We start from the raw sequence: 13539 nt of genomic DNA, 5'->3' as shown, positions 1-13539 counted from the left end.
AATGACATCACACTATCAGAGGATGCCTCGAAAATAGAAGATGTAGATAAGATCTGGAGTCTTACAACATAGAACCCAAAACATCCAGTATACAGCAGAAAATCACTTGTCATACCAAGAATTGACCATCTCAAGTGGAATGAGAAAAGGTAACCAACAAACCTCAGTTAAGATGACCCAGATGTTTGAAATATGTGACGCGTTTTGAAGCAGCCATCATAAAAATGCTTCAGTGAGCAGTTATCAACACAAATGAAGAAATACAAAGCCTCAGCAAGGAAATAGAAGATATAAAGAAGAACTAAATGGAAAGTTGAGAACTGACAAATATAATAATGAAATTAAAAACTCAGTGATGGGGACTTCCCTGGTGGCACAGTGGATAAGAATCTGTCTGTGAATGCAGGAGGCACAGGTTCGAGCGCTGGTCCTGGAAGATCCCACATGCCGCGGAGCAACGAAGCCCGTGAGCCACACCTACTGAGCCTGTGCTCTAGAGACAGTGTGCCACAACAACTGAGCCCGCATGCCTGAAGCCCATGCTCTCCAACAAGAGAAGCCACCGCAAGGAGAAGCCCGCTCACCGCAACGAGGAGCGACCCCCACTCACAATGACTACAGAAAGCCCACACAGCAACAAAGACCCAATGCAGCCAAATAAATAAATAAATAAATAAATAAATAAAAATTAAAAAAAAAAAACTCAGTGATGGACTCAACAGTAGACTGTAGAGAACAGAGGAAAGAATCAGAGAACTTGAAGCTGGAATGATAGAAAACTACCCAGTCTATTTATTGGGAAGTCCACTACCCAATCTAAACAACATACAGCAAATAAGTAAAAAAACATGGACAGAACCTCAGGGATTTAAAAGCGTCTAACAAAAGATCTGAGTCACAGTAGGAGGAGAGAAAGAATGTGGGGCTGAAATAATGCCTGAAAAGTTCCCAAATTTAACAAAAGATCCAAGCCTACAGATTCAAAAAGGCTGAGCAGACCTCAAAGAAGACATCCCATCCCAGGAATTCCCTTGTCGTCCAGTGGTTAGGACTCCGAGTTCTCACTGCTGAGGGCCCAGGTTCAATTCTTGGTCAGGGAACTGGAATCCCACAAGCCCTGTGGTGTGGCCAAAAAAAAAAGACAACAAAAAGACATCTCATGCCATCCCCCCAAATCTTGAAAGCAACAGAGAAAGCATCAGTAACCATGGATGCCAGAAGGAAGTGGCATATTTGTCAAGTGCTGGGAGAAAATATTGTCAACCCAGAATCTTGTATCTATCAAAAATATCCTTCTTGAATGAAGGGTAGAAGGATCAAAGTATTTTCACATGAAGTGAAGCTGAGAGAATTTGTCTTCAGCAGACCTACACTAAAATAATGGCTAGAGAATTCCCTGGCGGTCCAGTGCCAGGCTGTCACTGCCGAGAGCCCAGGTTCAATCCCCGGTCAGGAAACTAAGATCCCAGAAGCCGCAGGGCACGGCCAGAAAAAAAAAAGGCTAAAAGAGCTTCTTGAAACAGAAAGGAATGATAAAAGAAGGAATCTTGAAATATCAGGATAGGTGAAGGAAAAACGGAAAGAGTAAAAATATAGGTAAATACAATAGTCTTTACTTCTCTTGGGTTGTCTAAATTATGTTTGATGGTTGAAGTAAAAATTATAACCTTGTCTGTTATGGTTGTCAGTATATATAAAGGAAATATTTAAGACAATTATTATTACAAACCGGGGAGGCTAAAGGTAGATAAGGTTTCTGTACTTCTTGGTCTTGATTTCAGTGGTGATAACGTGAATGTACACATGCCATAAAATGGCATAGAACTATACACACATATTACCATAGTAGTTTCCTACTTTTGATATTACACTATAATTATATAAAATATAAACATTGGGGGAACCTTGGTGCAAGATACAGAGGAACCTATCTGCTATTTTTTACAACTTCCTTTGATTATCATTATTTCAAAATCTTAAAAGATAAAAAACATTTTAGTCTGGTGGCCTATGTATACCCATTGTCTTGTAAGATCTCTATAAATGTTGCCCTTAGGATCCAGTGGACTAGATTCCCCTAATACTTTGCATTCTTACATTCTGTCTTCCTCAGAAGCATCTTTCTCAAGGCGGCACTTTCACTTCAGACGCATTATTTGTAGTAGGGAGTGAATAGCATTCTCTTACACTTCATTTTTATTCCCGATTGCAGGTAGAGTTGTTTGCATTGTATACCTGTCATTTACTTAAAACAAGCACTCAGCTAAGGTTTAAAAGAACATTTTTGGTATGAAATGGGGTAAACTGTACAAACATTTTCATTTAACATGGTTAAATTTGATACACTCTTTTTTCCCAAAGGGAAATATTTTAGTTTTTTCTCAATATTGTATGATACATTTGGAAAATCCAACATAATTTCACATCCAGAAATAACTACTGTTATAATTGTCCTTCCAGACTCTTAAAATACTATATATATGTATGTGTATTATTTTCAAAAATAGATTGTTGGAATATACTGCTATGTTTTCTGGTTTTTCACTTAGTGTATTATAGACACCTTTCTTCAATGCATACAAATCTGCCCCCCACCTTAAGCATTCTGATGTATGATGGTATTACAATTTTTAATGCAGTTTTGTGTTGAGGACCTGTATGTTTTCCATTTCTTCTTGTTAAGAAACAATATTTTGCTGATGAATAATTTGTGTGGTACATGTTACATCTTTGAACACCTGATGATTTTATAAAAATAAATCCTAGAAGTCATCATTGTTCTTTCAGGCAAGCAAGAATTCAGATTGATGTTTTATTTTGTTTTGTTTTGAACTTACTATTTTGCTGTGTTTTAGGGAATTGAAGTAAAAGTAAAAGTATTTTGTGAACTTTGAAGAAAATATTTGTATTGGTACATTCCTCTTAGCAAAGGAGCTGAGAATCTTAGTTTAAAGAAAGACCTGAAAAAATACAGGGGAAGTGCTAATAACTTTCATGGGAATACTAAAATCTAACCAGTGGAAATCTGCGCATTTCGAGGTGCTCTGATTTGCAGACAGACCACTGGAAGGTAGAAGGCGTCTTTTTTTTTTTTTTGTGGTATGCGGGCCTCTCACTGTTGTGGCCTCTCCCGTTGCGGAGCACAGGCTCCGGACGCGCAGGCCCAGCGGCCACGGCTCACGGGCCCAGCCGCTCCGCGGCATATGGGATCCTCCCAGACCGGGGCACGAACCCGTATCCCCTGCATCGGCAGGCGGACTCTCAACCACTGCGCCACCAGGGAGGCCCGAAGGCGTCTTTTTTTTGTTGTTAACTTCCGATTTAGAAGATTTAGGGAACTGATGGTAGGAGGTAGGCAGAACCAGTGAAGAAATGAACTTCTGAAGACGTGAGGCTCTGAGTCATTAAGTTGATATCCTGGACTGATTTGGGAACTGTTCAGCTGGAAACACTGTAAGCTTGGTTACCTGTACCTGAGGTGACTTGTGATGAACGCCTCAATACAAGGAACCAGAGTGCCTCTCTTCACGAGAGGAAGGCAATGCCCTATTCTGCCCAGGCTGCTGAGCATAGAGGGGAATTTGTTAGATTTGGGGTAGTAGAGAAGAAAATCAAGGAGGCTGAATTTCTTTCATAAAGGAAACAGAATTTGGTTAACGTTTGAGAGGGATTTGAGTTCATAATAGTGCACTTGGAGTTATTCTTTTCCTTATTATTTCAAAGGGTTCAGCACTATCAGATTTATTTTAGAACACTGTCCAGTTTTAGAAGTTGAACAGTGCTATTTATCTTTTCAGAACTCAACAGTAACAATTGAAGAATTCCATTGCAAGCTCCAAGAGGCTACAAACTTTCCTCTTCGTCCTTTTGTTATTCCATTCCTCAAGGTAATTTTTATGAGATAACACTGGAATGTAATTTATCTTCAACATTTCCTCAAGATCTGTTACTGATCCCTGTTGTATGATCTATATCAGGGCAGCTTGCCACATTTTATATCTTTATTTTATTTGGGGCTGCTACAGAAGTGTGAGTGGTTTGCGAATAAGCTTTATGCTTGATGAGATGAGAGTTGCAAAAGCCTTGAGTCGTGGTCTGTATGCAGACACTGTTGGTGACACACAGAGGAGCAGGTGGGGAGGCAGGGAACAGGAGTAGAGTGGGATGGAGGTGCACAAGGCATGAAGGTTGGGCTCTTAGCAGAGGAAGTAACTGGACACAGTCTTTTGGTTGTGGCCAGCGGGTGAAGAGTGTGTGTTATGGGAGGAGGCTCTCAAAACAGAGGCCTTTGTAAGTTAGGACTAACCCTTAAGACAGGAGCATGTGGGAAGGCAGTGTTTACTTCTCTCCTTCCCCCAGTTAGTCTAGTTTCTAATTATGTCCTCTGGAATTAATGTCCCCTGGAACATAACTTTGGGGGACACTGTTTAAAATTATTATGCATACCTGATAGATGAGCCAGCGTTAAATTTATATATAATATGATCCTTTACAAAAAAAAAACTATTTATTTTGAAATAATTTCATGCTCACAAAAAAGTTTCAAGATGGTACAATAAAATTCAGATTCTCCAAATGTTGATATTTTATCACATCTGCATTATTATTCTCTTTTCTTTCCATTTATTTTTTCCTCAGAAATGTTTCAGGGTAAGCTGCAGACATGATACATCTAAATACTGATACTTTAGTATAATTATCAAATCAAGAAATTAACATTGATATTTATAACACTATTATCTATAGACCTTATTCATATTTCACCAGATGTCCCACAAATGTCTTTTTTAACAAAATGTCATTTTTTGGGTCCTGTATCTAATTCAGGATCACATGTTAGATTACATTGTCATATCTCTTCAGTCCATTTTAATCTAGAACAGCTTCTCAGTCTTTTATGATTTGGACAGTTTTGAAGAGTACAGGATAGTTATTTTATATCATATGTTTCAATTTGGATTTTTCTGATACTTCTTATGATGAGAATGAGGTTATGCATTTTAGACAGAAATAGCAGGTAGGTGGTATTACTGCATGCTATCAGGAGACATAGATGTTAATTTGTCTCATAATTGGTGATGTGGACTTTGATCAGTTGGTAAAGGTGGTGTCCACCATGCTTTCCCACTGTAAAGTTACTATTTTTCCCATGAAACAATTTTTAAAAACAGGTAACATTATAACTCATACAGATTTTACAAAATGAACCTGTGTCATAGATTTTATTTAATTCATTATTAATGAGGGAATCTGTAAGGTGTTATAACGTGTTCAGGGGAGAAGCCAAAGAACAGATATTATAGGTCAGGATTATTGATAAGAATATGCAAAGAAAAGTCAAATTGGCTTCTTCCACAGTGGGCAAGGGAAGTCTCTAGAACCTCTATGCATGTAATTTTATGCATGTTCCTAGACAACAAGTTTTTTGCTTTGCAACCGGTTATGTGTAAGTTGCAGTCCTATAAAATAGGTCAAAGGCAATGAATGACTAGAGTCAGATAACAGTGTATTCTAGACCAGGCATAGTCTGGAAACTTGTGACCCCTATCCAGCCCACCACATTGTTTTGCAAAGCCCTGGAGATGAACATTTGTAATCGATTTGGTAATTTGGAACACTAACTTTGAACCCCAAATAAGCTAAAAATGTTGTCCTTAATCCCTCCCTATCCAATGAATTCTATTCTTTTCATTAGTAGTAGACTATACAAAAAAAACTGAGCTCAATTTTTTTGTATTTTGACTTTGTAAAAAAAATTATTAATTTATTTATTTTTGGCTGCGTTGGGTCTTCGTTGCCACTCGCGGGCTTTCTCTGGTTTCAGCGAGCAGAGGCTACTCTTCGTTGCGGTGTGGGGGCTTCTCATGGCGGTGGCTTCTCTCGTTGCGGGGCGCGGGCTTCAATAGTTGTGGCGTGCGTGCTCAGTAATTGTAGTTTGCGGGCTCAGTAGTTGTAGTTTGCAGGCTCTACAGCACAGGCTCAGTAGTTGTGGCGCTCGGGCTTAGTTGCTCCATGGCATGTGGGATCTTCCTGGTCCAGGGCTTGAACCCGTGTCCCCTGTGTTCGCAGGCGGATTCTTAACCACTGTGCCACCAGGGAAGTCCCGGTATTTTGACTTTTGTCAGTACAGTATTTGTAGAAATTTGTTTTCTCTTTTTTATATGAGTACTCACATAATATCTTCAGTTTTGTCTTGACAAAATAAATATTCCCCTTTTACCTTCTTTTACTTTACCTTTATTTCCTAAGAAAATGTAATGCATCAAAAAGGTGGGTCATCTTAGCTGAAGTACTGATTCTGGTTTTTTAAAACTTTTAAAATTAGAGCGTTATAGACATGCAGGAAAATGCATAGGTCTCAGTGCACAGTCTGTGTTGGGCTCTATTCTGATGGCATTGACACCTTGGCCTCTCAGGGCAGTCTGTGGTGCCTTTTTCAACCTTGAAACAGCTGTGTGTTCTATCTTGGTCTCTTTTCTGTGTATCAGAGCCAGTAGATAATTATTTCCCCCAAGACTCCAGAATCAGAGAGATTTGGGAAATTTGTGTTAATAGGAAATGATTAGCATATTTAAAAATTCATCAGAGGGCACATGTCACAAATGTAAAGATCTGACATGATTTTTTTTTCAATTAAGCTTTTACAGTTGCTACAAGATTGAGGTTATAGAACAGACTTAAAAGTGTTTTATATCATCAAATTCTGTATTCTTAACTCTTGTTATTTCGGAAAACAGCATGAGGTAGGTTGTTCTGGCAGCTTTTTGGCTAGCATTTGGGTTTTTGTCAATTTATTTCTGCTTTAAAACAGTCACTAATTATGGTGCCTGCTAAATTAACTGTTGGTAAAGGGATGACTACTTGCATGTATTAAACTCTCCTTTTGCTTTCTCATCTGTTTCCCTTGGGATAAAGACTTATTATGGGCTCAGTCTGAGTAGTTTTTAAATTTGGGGGGAAATGTAATAATTTTTTTAATAAAATAAATATGGGGAAAGTATATTTTAAATATGAAGGACTTAACGGTTAAGTTTAAAGATGCACAGGGTTTTTTGTATGATTTGTCCTGTTAGAGGTTTAAGTTTGAGGAGAAAGAAAAATAATCAGTACATAAATAATTATCCTTTTACAAAATAAGGAAACATGCTTAATGGAGCACCACAAAAACAAGTATTAGCTTCTGCCCGCGGGTTGGTTACCTGTGTGTGTACACGCAGATCCTAGACTAGTCTAAGGTTTGCTGCCTTCATTTCCATCACTCCTGTTACTTTTTTCAAAACTGCATGTTCCAACTAAGCCAGAATAGTCACTGTTTCCGGAATTCCATGGCAGCTGTAATAGAGAACAGGAAGGCAAGTTGAGTAGTGCTATCAGAAATGGCTTAGATTCACAAGAGAGAAACCTGGACGTAAAATGATAAAGGAAAGACTGAATTCCTCCTACTCCCATGTAGGCATTACTAATTCGCTAACTAACTGAAGTCTTCAAAAATGTTTAAGTTTTTAAATAATTATGTTCAACAAAGCGTTATTGAGCTTTGACTCTGTAGTAGGCCACAAAGGTAATAAAGCACAGTTTCTTCCTTAAGGGGATTTACATCTTGTGGGGACAAGAGACAAGTTAACAGTAATTCAAGTTCAGTGTAATGGATGTCACTTTATTCAGAGGGGGGCATATGAAAATTAGAATGACGGAGTGAAGGGCTTTTGTTTTGTGTCATCTTGTTTGTGAAAGCCTTTTGAGGTGCTGAGCCCTGAGTATAGGGCCCAACACTGGGAAAACTGCCTTCCAGCCCCTGCCTCTTCTTTTCAAGGCGAACCTGCCTCTGCTGCAGCGAGAACTGCTGCACTGTGCTCGAGCCGCCAAGCAGACACCATCCCAGTACCTGGCTCAGCATGAACACCTTCTGCTCAACACAAGTATTGCATCCCCTGCTGACTCTTCTGAGCTGCTCATGGAGGTGCATGGAAATGGAAAGAGGCCCAGTCCAGAGAGGTGAGAAGAGAAGAGCTTTGTCGTCCTTGCTTTTCTGGAACCACTCTGAACTTTCCCTTTGCTTGTGAAAGAAAAAGAACTCGATTACTGGTGGTGATATGTAGGCATGGACTCTTAGTTTTGCTTTGTCCCAACATCAGGCAGCAATATGCTTCTCAACTCTTTAGATGACTCTGTATACCCCTGCTGATAAATTCTGCTTTTGAGCATTCTGTGGGTCCACTGCTCCAGAACCATGAGAAATATAATCTGTTCAAGGCATTTTTTTCTGATACGTGAAGTCTTGTAAAAGTATAACAGTTAACGAATCAGCTTTACTTTGAAGATTGAAATTATATTAATATAATTTATCCTCAAAATTTATGTATGAGTATCTACCTCGATTTTCTATGGTTTGTCAAGGAAGCAACATTTTAATAACAGTGGAAAATTTGTTACAATTGAAGCAAATGACTAAAAACCCTACCAATTCACAAGCATATTAATTCTGTGAGCGTTTTTTCTCCCGTGTAGAGAATTGACTCTTTCCAATACTGACTTCCACAGTAGCAAATTTGACCTTGAAACATTTCTAAATATAGTTGAACCCATAATCCTCCATAGTCCTATCACATAAGAAAATGCTGTCATCTTAGTTTTTCCTTTGCTTCATGAGGTTGAGATGTTTCTGCTTGGTTATGGATAGATTTGACCTCTCTTTTCATGCTGGGATATATCAGTAATTTCCATTACCTGCCTGGCCCCTGAAGACATTTCAGTTCATGCCTCATCTCACACCTTTTCTTATCATCTTCCTGTTTGTGAAAGTGCATAGCACAATACATAGCACAAAGTAGGTGCTCAGGCAATGTTTGCATGAACACTTGTTGACAGGCTCAGACATGTACTTCCCATTCTTCTACAGGCGGGAAGAGAGCAGTTTTGAAAGAGATACAATTCCTCCTGAGCCTGCTGCCAAGAGAGTGTGTACCATTAGCCCTGCTCCCCGGCACAGTCCTGCCCTTACTGTGCCCCTCATGAATCCTGGGGGCCAGTTCCATCCTACTCCTCCACCTCTTCAGCACTATACCTTAGAAGATATTGCAACTTCCCACCTATATCGTGAACCCAACAAGATGCTAGAACATCGAGAAGTTCGTGATAGACACCACAATCTTAGTAAGTGGCATAAGCAGCCTGGTAATGATTTAAATTCAGATTGAATCCATGGGTTTCTTTCCTACTCAGTGATAAAGCAAAATACTATCGTCATTGCTTTTTTCCACTAAGCTAAAACAATATTAGACATAAAAAAGAATGTTAGAGTTATAGTATTCTCATTTGAAATGGATCTCAATTCATACCTTGTTGCTATTATCATTATATGATAGAAGTAGGCTAAACATATTTTCGGAAATACACAATGAAGCATTTAAGAATAAAGGGATATTACTTATTCTGATATGGCTCAGAAGAAAAATAGAAAATGACAAAGCGAAAGAGGTAAAAATATTCACGTTTAGGAAATCTGCGTGAAGGTTGTGTGAGAATTCTTTATTCTTGCAACATTTCTGTAAGTCTGAGTTTATTTCAGAATAAAAAGTTTTTAAAATTAAGCAAGAGAGATGTAAAACATGTGGTCTTAAGAGGTGAAAGTAGAGAGACATTTAGGTCAGAGGTAAGGCATACCTAAATTTAAATCTTGGCTCTGCATTCTAACTAGCTGTGTGATCTTATGCAAGTTGCTTAGGCTCTCTGTGCCTCAGATTACACATATCTAAAATGGAGAAGGACTTCCCTGCTGGCACAGCGGTTGAGAATCCACCTGCCATAGCAGGGGACACGGGTTCAGTCCCTGGGCCGGGAGGATCCCACATGCCGCGGAGCAACTAAGCCGTGTGCCACAACTACTGAGCCTGCGCTTTAGAGCCCGCGAGCCACAACTACGGAGCGTGCGTGCCACAGCTACTGAGCCCATGCACCACAACTACTGAAGCCTGTGCACCTAGAGCCCATGCTCCACAACAAGAGAAGCCACTGCGATGAGAAGTGTGTGTGCCACAACAAAGAGTAGCCTCTGCTCACCACTACTAGAGAAAGCCAGCACACAGAAAGGAAGACGCAGTGCAGCCAAGAAAAAACCCCAAAATTCTTAAAAAATAAAATAAAATGGAGAGAACACCACCTCCTGTGCTGGGTAATTGTCACATTTGGACTGCCTGGCATATGCATCCTCAGCAACCATTAAATTGAAGAAAAAACAAAAAGGCCCCTAGCAGACCTCACCTGAGATCAGTTTTGAACAAGCTCCTTGTCAAAACTCAAAGAAGTTTACTGTAGAAGGTTCTTTGTAGTTTAACTGCTGAGATATGTCAGAGCAGAGAACCAAAGGGCTGCTAGTTTCCAGAATTGGCCCTGCATTTCCATTTGTGGGTTGCCCTGTGGAGTAGAAAGTTGCAAAACATTTGCCTGTCCCCGCTTCTGACTTAGAGTCACTAGCATCTTTCAGAGGGTCAGACCACAGTAGGGCCTTGGCTTCACGCAGTAGTAGCTGAATGGTGTGGGCCCCGACAGCAGTGGTGCTCTCAGCTGCCAACATTTACTGAGTCTTAAGTACTTAGATTGTGGTATGTGTACATTATCTCTTTTAATCCTCACACATAGGATTCCATGGAGTTTATGCCTTTTTATACATGATGACAGAAATATGGCCAGAATCACATAGCTAGAAAGTGGCAGAGACAAGATTCTGACCACAGTTTTCTGATGCCGAGAGATTGGGTACATTCCCAGTATGCAATGATGGCTCCCATAGCAGCTGTTCTGTATGGTTCTTATGTTAAAAATTCACCTTCCTATTGATTTCTTCTATATTCATACACATTTTTTGCCAGTTGAATTCGTTACCTTCTAAGAGAGAAGTATGCTAAAAACTAGCTAGAACTGCATTTTGGTCAGATTTTCCTTGTATTTCTAACAATTTTAGAAAAAGGTTTTTTTCATCTTGAAGTGTTCTACTTGAAAGACCTTTAATCCTCTACCTTGAAGGTTTATTTTACAGTCAATCATTTGTTTTCCAGGCTGGTTATAGATTCCTTAATTTTCCCCAGTCCTCTTTTGAAAATGTATGCCCTAGTACAGTAGTTCTTACCAAATCATTTCCCACCCCCAGCTTTGAAACAAATAAACTGTAACACTCCCCCAATTTACTCTCCTAAAATGAAATTTATGGATACTATAGCCTACCTTAGTCCCATAATTTTAGGATCAATATTCTAAAGTATAATACATAAGAAAGGATTTTACAATATATTAGTGCTCAGGCATGACTACACAAGAAGATATGGTGAAAGAAGCAGATGGTTGCACAAATACAGAATCACTATGAATACAACAGCTATAAATTCAGACTGATAACAGGTGTGTTACATTGACAGTTCAGATACTATGAGCAGTGTTGCCACGTGTGACGAGATTTTCAAGGTAGTGGATAATTCAGTGTATCCTTGATTCACACAGTCATTGCATTCATGCAAATTTCAGTAATGTATATCAAAAACCATGCAAAAAATTATACTTTGGTTAATACTAAGTTGTTTCCAAGTGCTTGTACAGCACCAGCTCTGTTTGTGGTGGTTAAGCACTTGCATTGTGCCAACAACCTTGCCAACATTTAGTATGATTGACAATTTAATATTTTCCAATATATAGATGTGGAACCATCTTAGTGAGGATTTTATTTACCCTGTGTGACTACATATAAGTTTGAATGTCTTTTTATATGTTTATGGATCATCTGTCCTTTTTTGTCTGGGGCATACCTCTTTATTTATTTCTCTGACCTGTTTTTCTTTTGGGCTATTTGTCTTTCATAATTGATTTGTAGGAGTTTTTTAATACATTCTGAGTAGTGATTTCTTGTTGGTTTTATGTCATTTTGTGGTTTTAGATCATTGTGAGTCATTGGCCTTAAGAGTGTGCTCATAGTTGGTATGAATATATGTGTATTTACTTGGTAGAATTCTGTTTACTGTATTCTTCCCTCTATCTTCAAATTTCATCTAATTTCTAATAGGTCTAAATGGAGGCTATCAAGATGAGTTGGTAGACCACCGTTTGACAGAAAGGGAATGGGCTGATGAATGGAAACATCTTGATCATGTAAGAATCTTACAGTATATAGTTTTCCTAACTACTTGTTACTTTTAATTCTTACTGTTACTGAGAGTAAGAGTGTGTATGCTTGAAGTGAACTAACCAGAGCTACAATGTCTTTGCAATAAAAGCTGATTTATCTACTACTGCCCCAGCTAGAGAGCTAAGAGTAACTCCCAAATCTTTGTAGTGGGGTGATCACTTGAGGTCCTAACCAAGTGAAGCCATGTAGTATAATGGTTAAAAACATAGGCTTATGAGTTTTAGGTCCCAGCTTTGCCACTTCTACCTCTGTGATGGGCAGGTTCTTTCACCATTTTTAGCCTTAACTTTTATATCTTAAAAAAGAAATAATGCTATATTATTTGAATTCATGGGGGGTTGTAATGATATGCAAGGTGCTTATCACAGGGCCTGGTATAATAAATGGAGTGTTAAATAAATGGAGCTTCTCCAAATACAAATGAGAATTACACACTGGCACAGAATGTAAACTCTGCCCCATTGGAAAAGAGAGTTTCCCCTCTCACTTAAAAGGGAAGAGAAGATGTAATACCTGCTTGAAATATACATAGAGTAGCTTTTCCCTCCTGAGTGATGTTGTCTCTGAACGTAATTCTCTGATTGCATTCTTATGTAAATCTCCTGCTTTAGGCAGAGATATAATGTGTTTTCACCATACTCTTTAAAGAACCATATTGTGATGAAACTGTCTGCTTCAACCATGAAGAGTCCAACAAGTATTATTTTGAAATCTTAAAAATTGTGTGTATATATTTAAAGAGAAATAATAAGAAAGGTTTTCAAATATAAACTTGATATTGCTAAATCTGTAAGCTTCTTAAACCTTTATTCTTTATATTTTGTTTACCTGTCCTTGATTTTCAATGTTGATTGTATGAATGTCCTTATCCCATGGCTCTGCCTGACTTCTTGCCTGGCTCAGGCCCTGAACTGCATTATGGAAATGGTAGAGAAAACAAGGCGCTCCATGGCAGTCCTGAGGCGCTGTCAGGAATCAGATCGTGAAGAACTCAACTACTGGAAAAGACGATACAATGAAAACACAGAGATGAGGAAAACAGGGAGTGAGTTGGTCTCCAGGCAGCACAGTCCCGGGAACGCAGATTCTCTGAGCAATGGTAAGGGGAGAATCACTTCAGTTGACAAAGGAGGCTTTTGATATATCTTTTTTGTTGTTGTTGTTATTTTTTATTTTTTAGACTTTTTATATTTTACTTTAAAAGGAAGATGGCACTATATTGTGGAATTAGAAAGACCTTGGTAATTATAAAAAATATGTCAAGGACTCAGTATTTGGCATGTTCAAGAAATACTGTCTTCCCCACATAGAATGAGAATGTTTGTCATTTTGTTCTGTTTTCAACTCTATACTGTATATAAGTGCTG

The 13539-nt window shown here is 38.7% G+C and overlaps 1 protein-coding gene across 4 annotated transcripts in view; it reads left to right on the top strand.

Annotated features, from left to right (window-relative positions):
- Positions 1-13539, top strand: part of CBFA2T2 (CBFA2/RUNX1 partner transcriptional co-repressor 2) — a 180764-nt gene that overhangs the window by 144963 nt on the left and 22262 nt on the right. For 3 of the 4 annotated variants that reach the window (XM_081256964.1, XM_081256963.1, XM_081256962.1), the window contains exons 4-8: positions 3798-3887; positions 7814-7995; positions 8900-9153; positions 12050-12135; positions 13076-13271. In XM_081256964.1, the coding sequence (XP_081113090.1) occupies positions 3798-3887; positions 7814-7995; positions 8900-9153; positions 12050-12135; positions 13076-13271 (808 nt within the window). The remainder of the gene's footprint in view (positions 1-3797; positions 3888-7813; positions 7996-8899; positions 9154-12049; positions 12136-13075; positions 13272-13539) is intronic. The other variant, XM_081256965.1, reaches the window with a different exon arrangement.

The sequence above is a fragment of the Mesoplodon bidens genome (assembly GCF_964165515.1).
Source record: "Mesoplodon bidens genome assembly, chromosome: 15".
NCBI classification, from domain to species: domain Eukaryota; kingdom Metazoa; phylum Chordata; class Mammalia; order Artiodactyla; family Ziphiidae; genus Mesoplodon; species Mesoplodon bidens.
Note: the sequence above shows the minus strand (reverse complement) of the source record. Positions and strands in the feature narration are given on the sequence as shown.